The 17,438-nt window shown below is 39.6% G+C and overlaps 1 protein-coding gene across 1 annotated transcript in view; it reads right to left on the bottom strand.

Moving 5' to 3' along the window:
* The window catches only part of TTC3 (tetratricopeptide repeat domain 3), a 134,627-nt gene that overhangs the window by 13,841 nt on the left and 103,348 nt on the right, over positions 1-17,438 (bottom strand). Inside the window, exons 36-40 of the mRNA XM_046001346.1 lie at positions 9,040-9,179; positions 5,732-5,800; positions 4,664-4,760; positions 3,191-3,291; positions 118-208 (exon numbers count right to left, since the gene is read on the bottom strand). Coding sequence (XP_045857302.1) covers positions 118-208; positions 3,191-3,291; positions 4,664-4,760; positions 5,732-5,800; positions 9,040-9,179 — 498 coding nt within the window. The remainder of the gene's footprint in view (positions 1-117; positions 209-3,190; positions 3,292-4,663; positions 4,761-5,731; positions 5,801-9,039; positions 9,180-17,438) is intronic.

The raw sequence follows: 17,438 nt of genomic DNA, 5'->3' as shown, positions 1-17,438 counted from the left end.
AAAATACATATTGCCTTTAACAGTTCAAAAAAGTGTTTCAGTGACACTAACTTATCTCCTGAGAACTATAATTGGCATATAAGTTTTCAAAGAATTACAAAATATTTTATAACTTACCTTTGCTTTCTCAATTTCTTTTTTAATCTTAGAAAGAAACGATTCCCATGAATGTACATCAGATTCCATATCAGGGTAAGTTGCAGAATCACTGAAACAGTAGAAAAACATGAAATAGCTTACTGTCTACTTCAGAAATGTTTTTAAAAGTTAAAAACACTAAAGTCCAAATAAAAACATGTAAACATGAGAAAGATTACATTATTTTCTTAAAGATTTTATTTGACAGAGAGAGAGAGACAGCAAGCACAAGCAGGGGGAGCGGCAGGCAGAGGGAGAGGGAGAAGTACGCTCCCTGCTGAACAAGGAGCCCGATGTGGGGCCCGATCCCACGACTGGGGAATTATGATCTGAGCAGAAGACTGGCACTTAACCAACTGAGCCACCCAGGCCCCCCAGAAAGATATATTTAACATGATCACACATGCAAAACTATTTTTCTTAAAGATTTATTTATTTTAGAGAGTCCGCGAGAGTGCTCACATGTTGGGAGGAGGCAGAGGGATAGAATCTTCAAGCAGACTCCCCACTGAGTGTGGAGCCCAATGTGGGGTTCCATCTCACAACCCTGAGATCATGACCTGACCGGAAATCAAGAGTCAGATGCTTAACAGACTGAGCCACCCAGGTGCCCCACATAGAAAACTATTTTTAAAGAATTATGTACCTTACAGGCTCACCAGTAGAAACACTTGAGGAAATCTTAATTACTGAGCAACCAAACTTCCCGAAGTGGTGGGCAGACAGTGTATTCTCCTGAATTTTAATTTCTTGCCCTAAATTTGAAGAGCTGACCATTTTTCATTTAACATCTTCGTGTTTAACATCAAAGGCTGTTTTTACATTAAAAAAATAAAAGGGAACCTGGAACACTTAAACGTTTCAATAAAACCTCACCCTCACCTTATGGTAAAATAAAGGGTGGGGCCTAACAGACGGGTAAGTTTATACCTCAGCACCTTTACTGAAAGCGACAAACAACCTTTCCATTCCGAACTGGGAAGGTCAATAACATTATCAATTCATGGCTGCGTCAGTTCTCATTATGTATCCTAAAGAAAAACCTGAACACTTCCTTTACATCTTTTCTCTTTCACTATCCTTCGGTGGAATGAAAGAGTTTGTACAGAATCCCTAAGAAAGAAGCTACATGTACTGTGGCGTTTCATGAGGAAGCTGACACTATCAGATGGAAGGTCTGAGAGCTCCGTTTCCAGAGTTGCCCTAACGTGTGGCCCATGACCAGATGAAACACCAGCCTTTTGGCACCACTGGTCTCCACTTCAGCTGTATCAGTCTTGTCATTCGAATCAGCATATTAGTTTTCTCTCATTATAAAGGTTTTCTCATGTGAGAAAAACTAAATCTTGAAAAATCAAGAAATAAAAACTTAGAACTTTTTCCATGACCCACAGAGGGTCAACACTGAGAGTTAAAAGTATAAAGTAAAAAGCATAGAGAAGGATGAAAAACCTGACTGTGGAATAATAATAAATAAGATATATTAGAATAATAAATAAATAGAATAAATAAAATTAAAATAAAAAATAATAAAGAGACCAGATGAAAAGTAACCCCTTGTGTGAAAATCCACACAGAAAGTGCTGAGGCTAGACTGAAGAAGACCCTTTAAAATTCCCAGGTAAACCTTATTCCAAAAACGAAGTCGAATAAAAACAAGTAAAGATTATGGAGACTTGAGGGCACCTGGGTGGCTCAGTGGATCAAAGCCTCTGCCTCAGCTCAGGTCATGATCCCAGGGTCCTAGGATCGAGCCCCACAATGGGCTCTCTGCTCGGCGGGGAGCCTGCTTCCCTTCCTCTCTCTCTGCCTGTCTCCCTGCCCACTTGTGATCTCTCTGTCAAATAAATAAATAAATAAAGGGCGCCTGGGTGGCTCAGTGGGTTAAAGCCTCTGCCTTCAGCTCAGGTCATGATCTCAGGGTCCTGGGATCGAGCCCCGTGTCAGGCTCTCTGCTCAGCAGGGAGCCTGCTTCCCTTCCTCTCTCTCTGCCTGTCTCTCTGTCTACTTGTGATCTCTGTCAAATAAATAAATAAAATCTTTAAAAATAAATAAATAAACAAATAAATAAAATCTTAAAAAAAAAAATAATGGAGAGTTGAAAAAAGGACCACAGGTGAGTATCTTTGGAAGTGACATTCCGTTCTCAGTCTACCACTAAGACTGTTAAGTGACTATTCTTATAGAAAGTTTTTTAAAAAGTTTGAAAATGTGATCATCATTCCAGAAATGTATTGCATGGAAATGATTAATGATGGGCATAAAAATTTAGCTATAAGGAAACTCACTGAAGTACAGCTTTTATTAACAGAATGTGCAAATAACCTGACTATACCATTGCAGTGTTGTTTAATAAATCACAACACATTTGTATGGTAGAACACTACCCGACTTCATAAAATTAGGTTAGAGAAATGTAATTACTGATATGAAGGTAAGTTTCCTATATATTACTTAGTGGATAAAACCCATAAATTTTTTTTTCAAATACTTACTGATTATGATTTATTCTGAAATACTAACTAGTTACACATCAATTTAGAATTATGGATAATCTTTATCAGTTTTGTTTGTGTATTTTGATATTTCTACAATTGAACATGTATTGACTGTATAACTATCAAAAATAAAATGGTCTTGGGGTGCCTGGGTGGCTCAGTGGGTTAAAGCCTCTGCCTTTGGCTCAGGTCACGATCGTAGGTTCCTGGGATCGAGTCCCGCATCCGGCTCTCTGCTCAGCAGGGAGCCTGCTTCCCTTCCTCTCTCTCTGCCTGCCTCTAGGCCTACTTGTGATCGCTGTCAAATAAATAAATAAAATCTTAAAAAAAAAAAATGGTCTTGGGGCGCCTGGGTGGCTCAGTTAAGCATCTGCTTTCGGCTCGGGTCTTAATCTCAGGGTGATGAGTTCAAGCCCCTTGTTGGCCTCCATGTGTAGCCCAATAAAAAAAAAAAAAAGGTCCTGTCTAATATAAACATTTTTTTCTCAAATCAGCTCTAACCTGGATTTACTAAATGACATGCCAGAACGAACATCTGTGATAGCACACAGTACCTGCCCAGAAGCTTCAGGTTCTTAAGATACCCTTCTGCCTGTGATTCCAGGATCTGTAATTTGTACACATCCATGTCTTTCCAGTTCTCAAGCACAGATACCTAACATTAGATTAGAGTGTTTAAGTATTTTAAGATAGTGTAACAAACTATTTTAGGTTGTTAAAACATAAACATTCTGAACTACTTTCAAGTTTCTTCTTGAATGACAGATGATGACAGCATCACTAGAACCTGGATTATGTCGTAATTTCACACAAGTGAACAGGAATTAAACAAAACTGGATTTGAATATAGAGTAGCATAATGACAGTAAAATTATTTTACCTTCAATGATACGTTTTTCTCAGACATGGAACTGTCCACATGGCTTACTGCTTAAGCCATGTATGAGCATGGAGCCAGGCTACCTGCATGGATACACCTGATGTGCGTTACCTATGGTCCTGTTCCTGGAGAGCAGAGGGCTGGGGCCTGCAGAATAACCCCAAGGCTGCACCCTCTCAAATTCAAAGGCCTCCGAGAAGTTGCTCTCACTATGAACTTCAAAAGCCTTTGGGGCAGGTTTTTAAAACTTTAGACTCTTCAGCTTCCCAATAAGCCTACTGGCCATTTTCATTAAGTCACTACAGAAATACAGAAGTGCTTTGTTTTAAGGCAGGTGTCAGTCCCGGACCCACGAGGCAGATGGGCTGGCCAAATGGTGGTAAATGGGACCTGAAGAAACTTATGAATACAGATGAGGGCACAGGACCCAAAAAATACACGTACTTTGGCTTTCTCCCCGACTCTTATCCTTAGAAGCAACTGCACAGCCAATATTTAATCAAAAGTGCATCCGTGGACTACATAAGCTAAGTTTTTTTTTTTTAATTTTCCAGAATAATCACAGATATATACACCAACCAAGAACATTACTTCTCAATTGGAAAAACAAAGACAACCATATTTTGGGAACTAAATAAAACAGAGCCAGAGGTCATTATTTTGATTTTTGTCTCAGCAGTGTCTCAAAACAGTACACTGACATTATATATGTTCTTCTGGGGGAAAAAGCATATTCTTTCTTTTTGAGAGTATATTAATAAATGGAACATTTTCAAGTTCTTCTAGTATTGGCAAGTATGTTTTATAGTTGGCTACTTCACTTAATTACATATGATAAAGCCATTCTAAGTGTACAGCATGGAAAAGGACTGAATTACAATACTAGTTAAGCAGATCGCAAAATTTGGTGTACGTCGTGAGTACAGCTATGTTACACAATGTAAGCTTAAGGGTAAAAAAACATTAAAATGTGATAGGCAAGGAAAAAGTAGCTATTTCTGGGAGGTAGGATTATGGGTGACAGGATATCCCCTGGACTCCACACCTTTTGGCAATGCCGTTATGCCTCATATGTAATTGAACAGAAAGTAAACACGTTGCCGTATACGTTGCCGTATCTGTCCGTCACCAAGTGTCTTAGACTCACCTCTGCAGCCACAGCTCTTTGAAGACTCTCTTCATAATTCTCCTTCCCTTTCTTTATACATTCTTCTACTTTCACTTTCTCATTTGTAAATGTATTACTGCAAATATTAAGAAAAAAACTTCTTGAAAACAAAACCAAACCAAACCATTGAGATAACCAAAGGCCTACCTTTGAATCATGCCACAGACAGACTTACATAACACCCTCTAAAGTACATTCTTGCTAGTATCTTGACTGTTGAATACACAGACTCATATGTCCTTTTTGCACTTCATAAATGACCAAAGGAACATATACAATTGAGTGTTTGGTGGAAATGCTGAGAAACCGGTTCGTCCTTTATATGAGGACAGGTGGAGTGCAATCTGCCTATATCAATAAGCTTTACAGAACATTCCCTCCTCCTTCCTGTCAGAAATTCTGTTTTGGCACACATTACAAGGAAATAACTCAAAGGAAAAAAGTGATCTGTACAAAGTTATTCATGGCAATATGTTTATAAGAGTTAAAAAGAGAGGCCAAGAATCATGATGTGAATGGAAATGTATACGTGAAATAATATTCAACAAGAAATGCGACACAACTGCTTAACTACTGGATACACTGGCTACCAGTATGTAAACACATTATTTCCATTAATAAAGATTAAAAGGAAAACATTTCATAGGTTCATAATAAAAATCTTAAATAAACTTATCATTGTAGAGCAACAAACTACCATAGCAAAGTTGCGATTGTTATTTTAAGTAACACGAAAGAAAGGTTTTAAAAAATACACTTTTAGTTTCAGAATTCAAAAGAAGAGTAGTCAACAATAATAAATTCAAGATTTTTAACTGACAATGTGAAATAAAGTAGTAGGAACATCATAAAATAAAAATACTCAAAGAATAAATGTATTTACATGTTAATTTAAAGAATAAAATAAAAACAGAAATAAAGAACAGAAACACAATTATTTTTAAAAAAGAGACAAGCTACAACAATAGACTTAGAAGCCTAATGTGCTGGTGCCTCTGGTATTAAAAGTATATTAAGATAGTAAAAACAAATTTAAGCTTAATTTGCCTGATTTCAAGGGACTGATCCAGAAGTAATTCATGTTCCTTATCCTTCCCATCATTTTCCTGGGTACATCTATGAAAGAAAATCACCAAATTTCAATTAATTTTCAAATATTTTTATTTTTATTTGTTTTAATTTTCAAATATTTTTATTTTTTTATTTTTATTTTTTAAATTTTTTAAAATTTATTTGACAGAGAGAGATCACAACTAGGCAGAGAGGCAGGCAGAGAGAGAGGAGGAAGAAGGCTCCCTGTGGAGCAGAGAGCCCGATGCGGGGCTCGATCCCAGGACCCCGGGACCATGACCTGAGCGGAAGGCAGAGGCTTTAACCCACTGAGCCACCCAGGCACCCCAAATTTTCAAATATTTTTAAAGACACGATCCCACATAGTAAATTTGACCTATATCCATTCAAACATTTTTTGAATTCTCTGTAAATTTCTACATTTTTATTTTATTTCTATTATCTTAGAAACAGGCAAAGAATTTGGGTGGGTTTCCTTTCATGCATGGAGGGCAGAAACCTTTTCTTCACCCTGGGTCATATGTTTGAGTGTAGACTACCCTATCTAAGTTCACTGCAAGGAAAGCCCCATGGGGTTCAACGTGACCCAGAAGAGTGCAGGTGTTGTTGATCATGATCCGTAGAACCAGCAGCTCTCACTCAAAATGAAAACAGCCTTCTAGTCTTTAAAACAGAACTTAAAGCCCAGTTAACACATACATCCAGTCTGATAATCCTACAAAACAAAGTGTGTAAGTCTTTGATTTTAAAGCAAAACCCTGGGGGCGCGCGGGTGGCTCAGTGGGTTAAGCCTCTGCCTTTGGCTCAGGTCATGATCCCAGGGTCCTGTTTCCCCCTTTCTCTCTGCCTGCCTCTCTGCCTATTTGTGATCTCTCTGTCTGTCAAATAAATAAAATCTTAAAAACAGCAACAACAATCAGAAAGTAAAACCCTGTACAAGATGGACTCTGCCTTTCTTTCATTCTCTCCCACACAATTTTTCGTCATCTCTACTTGCTAAAAATTCTAAGAACCTAAATATTTAAATGTCATTTTCACTTCTTTTGTAAAATATGTCCTCCTCTAAGTACTCAATACTGGACAGCCATCATTTCTCACATCCTTTGTACTTCGCTAAGAGATCCAAAAGGTTCTAAGATTTTACTTTAAAACCTAAATAAAAAATTTATCTGGAAATAAAAAAATCATCTGGAAAGTTTAAAAAACAATACACATAGAGAAGTCTGTAACTTATCTTTAAACACAAAAAAGTGAAAAAAATAAAACCTTATTCTGCAACAGAAACAATTTTTATGATAGTACAGAAAATATTTTTAAATAGCCTCATTTATTTTATCTAGTTTGATAGTAAACTTGAATTGAGTATACAAAAATATATATTAAATATAAGTAATCCTGAAGTTTTGAATAACTTGACTGCCAGAATGCTCAAATATTAAGAGGCATAACAGTCCCCTTTATCCATGGAGCGATAGGTTCCAAGACCGCCCCATGGACGCATGAAACCACAGACTGTACCGCACCTACACACCTATGATAAAGTTCAAGTTGTAAATAAGGCACAGTAAGAGATTAACAACGATAAGTAATAATAAATTAGAAGTTATAACAATGAGTTGTAATGTAAGTTATGTGAATGTGGTCTTCCTCAAAACATCTTACTGCACTGAACTCACCCTTCTGGTGATGACGTGAGCTGAGGTGAGGTGTGTGACAGTGTTAGGCTACTACTGATCCCCCGACAACATGTCAGAAGGGGGATCATCTGAGCTTCTGGACTGCGGGTGCCTGAGGGTAACTGAAACCATGGAAAGTGACAATGATGGGAGGAGGGGGGAAATACTGCAAAGAGCTTTACAGACATTATGATTTCCATAAATGTGTTGAAGGAACTACCCTACTCTGAGCGAACTCAAAATGACGGGCCACAGGCAGTGTTTTATATGTCATCATTCTCTTAAGGACTACCTAAAAATTGCCCAAATGTAATCCCAGCAAGACTCATAATAAAAGTCGTCTGATCATATAGCATGGCTAATGGAAAAAGCACAAATGTCCTGAACGGTGATGTGGTAGTGTGGCCCCAAGTGAACCATGCCTCCCATTCTTCATGCCCCAAAATGTAAAGCAGACCTGCCAACTTGCTTTAAACAACAGAATGTGGTGGAAGTGATGCTCTGACAGTTCTGGGCCCAGACCCTCAGAAGACACGGCAGCTTCCACTCCTATATCCTTGAAGCCTTCTGGTACCACATAAGAAGTCTGTCTACCATGCTGGAGACCACATGCCACATGGAGAGACCAACAGATAAAAGTCACATGGAGGGGCACCTGGGTGGCTCAGCGGGTTAAAGCCTCTGCCTTCAGCTCAGGTCATGATCCCAGGGTCCTGGGATCGAGCCCCGCATCGGGCTCTCTGCTTGGCTGGGAGCCTGCTTCCTCCTCTCTCTCTCTCTGCCTGCCTCTCTGCCTACTTGTAATCTCTATCTGTCAAATAAATAAATCTTTAAAAAAAAAAAAAAAAAAAAAAAGTCACATGGAAAGGGAACAACCCTGAAACTAAATGGGAGAGAAGAGGCCAGGACATCCCAGCTGAGTCTAGCCCCCAGCCACATGGGGAACCACTGGCAAGACCAGCATAACAGCCCAGTGGAACTCAGCCCAAGTTCCAAGATGAGGATCAAATAAAATGGCTGCTAATTTAAGCCACCAGGTTTGGGTGTAGGTAACAATTATGGTGGTGGGTAACAATTAAGGTCAGGAATCATATGACATACCACATTTTAGGGAGGAGAGGGATTAGGAATGGATTACAGGGAATCTCAAAACAAATGTGGCCCATCTGACAAGTGCTTACTTGTATGCATTACCAAATCCTTCATACCACAAGACCAAATTTTAATAATTTAAAGATTCAAGATGAAAGTAATATAAATAATCATCTCAGAATCCTAGTGCAGGAAAGAGCCTTAGATCTAGACCAAGCCTCTCACTTTACCGATAAGAAAAACAAGGGTCAAAGGTAATGTTCACAGTAAGGGGTGGTGTCCCAACTAGAAGGAAGTCAGTGCTTTGCTAAGATTCATAGTCCCAATAGTCGCATTTTATCTGACAACAGGGTAAGTTTAGGAAAAGTTTTAGGTAAAAAAATTTCCCACTGAATGTTCTAAAAAATGTGATGAAAACAATATTTAAGTTTGTACTTTACCTGACATAGTCCGAAAAATGTTAACAACCCCCTCCCCCAAGCAATAAAAATCACTGCCTTTCAAGCCATTACTTACGTCTCACTGGCATTTAAAACCTTTCTCATCTTCTTCATTAGTGCTTTCAGACTTTCTTGGATTTCTTTTTTCTCCTGTTGCCATTTTTTAATTTCCTTTTCCAGATCTTCAAGAAACCAATCTAATTCTGTCTTTGAGATCTAAAAACATGTTTAGAAAGTACATAAATAGGAAGATTTACTTAAAAACAAAACAAAACAAAAACAAACACCCAAAGACCAGAACTGTGGTGGTGTTCGCTTAACCGAGGACTCCAGTTTAGCAGCACATACACAGCCCTGGGCCTCACCTGCCCTCACCTACTCTCCCCAGTCAGGCTGGGGGAGGCAATGAAATATACAGGCACAGAGGCATGACAGACTATCTGGTACTGAAGAAGGGCTTCTCAAAATCAGTGATTTCTGATTTCTGTCTTTAAAGATGAGATGCCAAGACACCGGAGTGGCTCAGTCAGTTAAGCATCTGATTCTTGGTTTCAGCTCAGGTCTGCTCTCAGGGTCATGAGATAATAGCCCCGGGTCAGGCTCTGTGCTCAGTAGGGAGTCTGCTTGAGTTTTTCTCTCCTTTTCCTCCTCCTTCCGGCTCTCTCTCTCTAAAATAAATAAATACATCTAAAAAAAAAAAAAAAAAAAAAGATGAGATGCCATGTGGAGAGTGGATTCCAAGCAGCGGGAATGGCCAGAAGGATAAAAGAGCATAGCATGTCTGAAAAAAAGCAAGAGGCACTATGTGGCTGGGACACAAGGTGGACATATGGAAGGCAGGGCAGGGAGAACAGTACCCAAGATGCTTTGGGTTCAAATTATGAAAGGTCTTATAAGCCATGTAAGGAGGGTGGACTTTTCCCTGTAGACCACAGGGAGCTGGTGAAGTCTTAAGCAGGGCAGTGAGATGATGAGATTCTGGTTTTGGAAAAATAGCTCTGAAAGACAGAGATGGATTAGGATTGGGTAAGAAGGCCCATGAAAGCATTAGACCAAAACAGTGGCCTTCACATCTTCTTGACTGTGACCCAAAATAATACATTTTAATTATGATCCATAGCATGTGTATGTAATATATGTATGTATGTACACACACACAATTGAAAGAGAACTGTCTTTACTAAGATGCTTTCTGATACTTCTATTCTATTCAATTACTAAAAACAATGCCAGTCACCATTTTTAACTGATTTCACAGCTCAGTATGAATTATAACCCTTAATGTTAAGAACTCTAGGTAGAAGAAGGTAAAATCTTTTTTTAAAAATATTTTATTTATTTATTTACTTACTTACTCACTTGAAAGAGACAGAGAGACAGCACGTGTCGGGGAAGAAGCATAGGGAGAGGGAGAAAAAGAATTTTAACCAGACTCAGTGCTGATTACAGAGCCCAGACATGGGCTCAATCCCATAACCCCAAGATCATAACCTGAGTTGAAATCATGAGTCTGGCACTTAACTGACTGAGCCACCTAGACGCCCTGAAGGGAGAATCTTTTAAAATCTCACTGCAATACCCCAAGTGAGAGAGAATAAGGATGATGGTGGTAACAGTAGGAATGATAAAAAGAAATAAAGGAAACTTTAAAGGAAGAGGACGTATGAGAGACTGAGTCTAAGTGGGATAGAAGACATAAAGTAGAGGTTGACAGAACTAAAGACAGGTTTCTACTTTCAAAGAATAGCTAAAAATCCCCTTAACAAAAAAGGAGAGCCCAAAAGATGTACTAAGCTAGGACACGAAAAACCTAGATTCGGATGTTTAAATAAATCTACGAATAAACAATAAAATATGTGAGAATTCCTTAATTCGGACCCTGCAGTCATTTTGATGGGACACAGAAGAAATTTACAAGTGTTTGACAGAGACTAAAAGTCAAAGGAATAAAAATACTCAGTGAATTCAAACAGCTCTCCACATAACGAGTTACAAAGGAACAACATGCTTCTAAGTCATATTTCTCTATACAACAGGCACTTGGATTCTAGCACAGATTAGCACAGTGTGCTATGCTCCTCAAAACAGACTTTCTCAATATGGGCAACTCCCACCCTATTCCAAAAGTCTGCTGAACACTTGATTGCTTGTCACTTAGAATGCATTTCCCCATGAAAAGCCATGTTAGAAATGTCAGTTAATCATCCACCAGTTCCTTCCAGGAAGCTCCTGGTTACAATGGTAAACCGGATACATGGAGGGCTATAGAGTTAACAGCGCAAGTCACTAGACCACGAAGAGTCTGTGTAAAACCGTCTTAACCCTGGGTGCTGGAGACAGAGATGTGGTGCAGGGAAGGCAAAGAGTAAAGTGCAGAATCTCCTCTGAAATCTGCTTGAAAAGATTCATGTCTGTCTGCAGCTTTCTCTTTTGACATTCATTCCGTCCTCCAAGGACCCTTCTCCCACAACACCTTCAAGTGTCACCTGACCCCTCATTTAAGCACCCCTGAGCCAGGGCATGCCCACCTTCCAAGCACGTACTTTAAACGTCTTTCCTCGCTTCATGTCTCTCAGCATCCAGAGCACCCGACTACATGAACGGATTCCGAAGAATCCCCTCAGCTTGCCTAGAAGTGTTCACACTTCACTCTTCAGCTCAGTGACTCTCTAATCTAATGTAGTCTGCATACATTTGGCAAGTCCAATAGTTTCTGTTCGCTTTTTAGAATAAACATGCGGTGTTTCTGGCTGGTCACAGGGGCATTTGGGTTGAGCTAACCACCAGAATTTCAGGCAGCATGACAAACACAAGTGAAAACCTGTATTTTGAAGCAGAAGTAGTTACCCTTCCCCAGATGGTTAGGTAAAACACCATGTTGAGATCCAGCCTTCCTTGTTAGCTTTCTTATGCAGGTGCTGTTTTCTGAAACTTCTTCTGAACCTATACATTCTCTCAAAGTTTTACGTCATTTTTCAAAATGTCATCCATTCAATATTGGCAGGGGTAGAGGTGGGGCACATGCTTGTAAATACATGTCATTTATAAGTAAAACATTCCCTATATTAACCTTTCTAATAATATGGGAATCGGGGAATAGAGCAATGTTTATAAGAAACAAGTTTAAATTTTAATATTTTCCAGTTTGAAACCCTACTAATATCAACAACTGCTGAGAATGTGACCAGGTTACTGAGGATATAGGTTCAGATACAGAAATTGGGGGCTTCCTCCCTCAAAGAGGATGGTGTACCTGAGGCCAACCTACACAGACTCTGTGGGAAGTGATGGTCTTCCAGCCAAAGACAACACTGACTTAGAGAAAGGACATTTCTCCCACTTAAGCCTTAGACACCAAGGCCTGTGATGTTCCTGGGTGACAGATTTGCTAATAGTCCAGGTCCTTCAAGACTTCCAAGTCCTACCGCAGGGGTAGGGTTGATTTCATTGGCTTTGAGATGCACAGGCCAACTGTTTTTAGGCAGCAGAGGTTGGATGACATTTCAGTGACATTCCTTCTGGCATGGGGACAGTTTTACTCACATTTTCCTCACTGCTACACTGTGAATCACTGAATCATTACTGTCACTGGGGTGACTACCATGTGTACTCCACTTACAAAATCCCATCTTGCACTGGTTCACTTCTATTACCATGACCAATGTCCATATGCAAGCCCTGTTGCTGGTAACCCAGCCGACCTTGCTTCTCACCTATGCTGAGCTTCCCACGAGCCAACGAGTTCACCTCAGATTTAGCCCCTTGGCCAGGAGATGATAACCACAAAGTTATAGTGGGGCATAAGAACTTACTTGGCAACAAGTACCAAAAGGAGTTCAGTATTAAAAGGCACAAAATATTACACACACACACACACCCACACACACCCACACCCACACAGCTCAGCCACAGAAGATGCTGTATGATTCATCTGCTGTCTGAACTAACCGCCCTTTAACGACACAGTTGCCTCACAATGCTAGCAGGTCAGCTGTCAGAGACTGTCTCTGACTACATGGAAGACAAGGATCTGAATCCTTTTCTTTGAAACACTAAAAGAAAACAAACAGACTATACATAACTGCTTCTTCTATATGCACAGCTTATTGACATAAATGGTTTCCGATGGCTTTTTTCCTCAATGAGAAAACACCTGGTTTCCATACCTCTTTTTCTTAAACCTCAACTTTGTTCCAAAATAAACAATTGAGGTACCATTGACTGTGTATGTGTGTGTCATATATATATATATATATATATATATGAATGATACAGTTTAAATAAATATGTATATATATATAGTTTAAATAAATATAGTTATAAAGACAAAATAGGGGCACCTGGGTGGCCCAGTTTGTTAAGCATCTGCCTTTGGTTCAAGTCATGATCCCAGGGTCCTGTAATCAAGTCCTGCGTCATGCTCCTGCTCAGCAGGGAGTCTGCTTCTCCCTCTACCCATCCCCACTGCTGGTGACCTCTCTCAAATAAATAAATAAAATCTTTTTTAAAAAATAAAAGACACAACAGAAAGATTGTTAAGTTGGTAAAGAAAACAGAATAAAAAGATAAAAATGATAATATAAACCTAGGAGTGAGAACAATATAAAAATGAATGGCATAGGGAACCTGGGTGGTTCAGTCGACTGGACAGCTGACTTTGGTTTCAGTTCAGGTCATTATCTTGGGTTATGGGATCAGCCCTGTGTCAGGCTCTACACAAAGTGCAGAGTCTGCTGAAGATTCTCTTTCCCTCCCCCCTACCCCTTCCGCCACTTGCGTGTGTGCACTCTCCCTATCTTCAAAATAAATAAATAAATAAAAATCTTAAAAAAGAAAATGAGTGGCATAAGGCTCTAACCATTCTTTAGAAATAGCTTAAAACCCTTCTGTCAGATAAAGTCAGAAGAAATACAGTGAGCTACAGCCACAAAATAAAAACAAATCTGCTGGGGCACCTGGGTGGCTCAGTGGGTTAAGCCTCTGCCTTCGGCTCAGGTCATGATCTCAGGGTCCTGGGATCGAGCCCCGCATTGGGCTCCCTGCTCCGTGGGGAGCCTGCTTCCCTTCCTCTCTCCCTTCCTCTCTCTCTGCCTACCTCTCTGCCTACTTGTGATCTTTGTCTGTCAAATAAATAAACAAAATCTTTAAAAAAATAAAAAACAAAAAAAACAAATCTGCTGCACAGAGAAGCCCAGGTAGTGAAAGCAGAGAGAAATGACTTCTTAGGGTCTCATAAAGAGGATGCTGCATAAAAGTCCCGGGAAGACCAGCACAGAGCTTGGCTTATTTTTTTTTTAATTCCTTATTTAAATTCAATTTAGTTAACATATACTGTACTTTCAGTTTCAGAGATCGAATTTAGTGATTCATCAGCTCCATACAACACTCAGTGCTCATTCTATCACGTGCACTCCTATTAAGGCATCACCCAGTTACCCCATCCCCCCACCCCTCACCCTCCAGCAACCCTCAGGTTGTCCTCTATACTTAAGAATCTCTTATGGTCTGTCCACCTCTCTGATTTCATTGTTTTACTTCCTTCCCTTCTCCTATATTCACCTGTTCAGTTTTTTAAGTTCCACATATGAGTGAGGCCCTACGGTATGTCCTTCTCTATTTCACTTAGCATAATACCCTCTAAGCTCCATCCATGTCATTGTAAATGGCAAGATTTCATTCTTTTTAATGGCTAAGGAATATTCCATTATAAATATACAAATATATATATATAAATGCATATATATATCCCCCATCTTCTGTATCCATTCCTCTGTTGATGGAACATCTGGGCTCTTTCCACAGTTTGGCTACTGTGGACATTGCTGCTATAAACACTGGAGTGCATGTGCCCCTTCGAATCACTACATTTGTATACTTTGGATAAATACCTAGTGGTGCAATTGCTGGGTCATAGGGTAGCTCTGTTTTTTTTTTTTTTTTAACTTTTTGAAGAACCTCCATGCTGTTTTCCAGAGTGGCTGTACCAGCTTGCATTCCCACCAACAGTGTAAGAGGGTTCCCCTTTCTCTGAATTCTTGCCAGCATCTGTCATTTCCTGACTTGTTAATTTTAGCCATTCTGACTGTTGTGAGGTGATATCCCATTGTGGTTTTGATTTGTATTACCCTGATGCCGAGTGATATTGAGCATTTTTCATGTTTCTGTTGGCCATTTGTATGGGGGCATCCAATAACTTTTGTCAAATGAAATACTGGATAATATCCTCAACAACATACTAGCAAAAAATCAAACAATTTTCACAGAATGTGCAGGCCTGATGTTCTCTGATGTAAGCAGACACAGAATATGGTAACCCCACATATGAAAGCAAGCACAGCCAAGAACAGCAGAGCCCCAGCTGACCAGCCAAGCCAAATGGGATAACCTAACCCACAGACTCACACCCTTGATGTTTACTGTTCTATGTCACTGAGGTTTTGTAGGCGGTTGCTATTCACATTATTCTACAGCAACAATTCACTGATGCACCTATCCTGCTCACAAAGTGCTGAGAAATGTTTTTCAACTGCTTGTGGAATTGACACTCTCTTAAGGGAAGACAAAAGCAAGGGACCTAGAGCCTGACACTCACTAACTCTTCTGCCACTTAGTACTGGCATGACTTCGAACAAGCTGCATTCGCTGATCCTGCCTCCATTTCCTTAACAGTAAAGTGGAGACAATACTAGTGTACTATACTATAGCATTAGTAATACTCTGATTGTTTGAGATGAAATCGAATAACTCATGCAAAACATTTACAATTGAGTATGACACATAACGAGCTCCATAAACGTTAGATTAAAAAAAAGCTGAACCTGGCAAAGATTGTGACTGAATAGGAGAACCCCACCACTACACAGATGTGGGCTGAGAAATGTTTGGCAAGCAGGACCCAAGATTCTGTTTTAATATAAAAATAGGACAAAGTTCCAAAATTCTTCTCCACAAATTATTCTAGCCAAAATTATTTTGACTGTGTTTCTAGAGCCAAAGTGAACTTAAACACCTATCTTAGCTATAAGAAAATCTCATTAAAGCACCTTGAGAACACATGTCCTAGGGGAGATGAGGAGTGATTGCTTAATGGGTACAGGGTTTCTTTTTGGTGCTATGAAATGGTTCTGGAACAAGACAGTGGTAATGGTCATACAATGTTGTGAGTCAACTGAAAACCACTGAGTTACAGAGTTTATAATGGTTAAAATGGTGAATTTTATCTTAATAAACTAAAAGAACATATGCCCTCAAGTCAATACTGCAATCAGTTACAACCTGTCAGTTTTAAGTTAAAGGTACATTAAAAACAACAGGAAACTCTGGCTTTAGATAGGAATTCTCCTCTGACAGAATAGATAACTGGCCTAAATATCTATGAAGGCCTTTCCTAGCTCATAATAATGAAACCCCATTAGCTATTTTTTTTCTTTTTTTGTTTTTAATTTATTTATTTATTTTCAGCGTAACAGTACTCATTGTTTTTGCACCACACCCAGTGCTCCATGCAGTACGTGCCCTCCCTATTACCCACCACCTGGTTCCCCAACCTCCCATCCCTGCCCCTTCAAAACACTCAGGTTGTTTTTCAGAGTCCGTAGTCTCTCATGGTTCATCTCCCCTTCCAATTTCCCACAACTCCCTTCTCCTCTCCATCTCCCCATGTCTTCCATATTCTTTGTTATGCTCTACAAATAAGTGAAACCATATGATACTTGACTCTCTCTGCTTGACTTATTTCGCTCAGCATAATCTCTTCCAGTCCCGTCCATGTTGCTATAAAAGTTGGGTATTCGTCCTTTCTGATGGAGACATAATACTCCATCGTGTATATGGACCACATCTTCCTTATCCATTCGTCCGTTGAAGGGCATCTTGGCTCTTTCCACAGTTTGGCAACTGTGGCCATTGCTGGTATAAACATTGGGGTACAGAAGGCTCTTCTTTTCACTACATCTGTATCTTTGGGGTAAATACCCAGCAGTGCAATTGCAGGGTCATAGGGAAGCTCTATTTTTAATTTCTTGAGGAATCTCCACACTGTTCTCCAAAGTGGCTGCACCAACTTGCATTCCTACCAACAGTGTAAGAGGGTTCCCCTTTCTCCATAACCTCTCCAACACACATTGTTTCCTGTCTTGCTAATTTTGGCCATTCTAACTGGTGTAAGGTGATATCTCAATGAGGTTTTAATTTGAATCTCCCCGATGGCTAGTGATGATGAGCATTTTTTCTTGTGTCTGATAGCCATTTGTATGTCCTCATTGGAGAAGTGTCTGTTCATATCTATTTAAAACAGTTAGCTCAGATTTTTATTGGTGCTTTTTATGTGCTAAGCACTCTTCAACTGCTTTGTAAACAGTTTTTCTCAGTAGGGGCCTGAGTGGATGTTAAGTGGGACAATTCTTCCTTCTACTATACTAGTTTCTCTGGACAACCCCACCCTTTTCCAACCACCCCTGTGAGTCTCACAAACCT

Source organism: Meles meles, chromosome 4 (assembly GCF_922984935.1).
Source record: "Meles meles chromosome 4, mMelMel3.1 paternal haplotype, whole genome shotgun sequence".
Taxonomy (NCBI): domain Eukaryota; kingdom Metazoa; phylum Chordata; class Mammalia; order Carnivora; family Mustelidae; genus Meles; species Meles meles.
The sequence above is the reverse complement of the archived record's forward strand: the minus strand, read 5'-3'. Positions and strand labels throughout refer to the sequence as shown.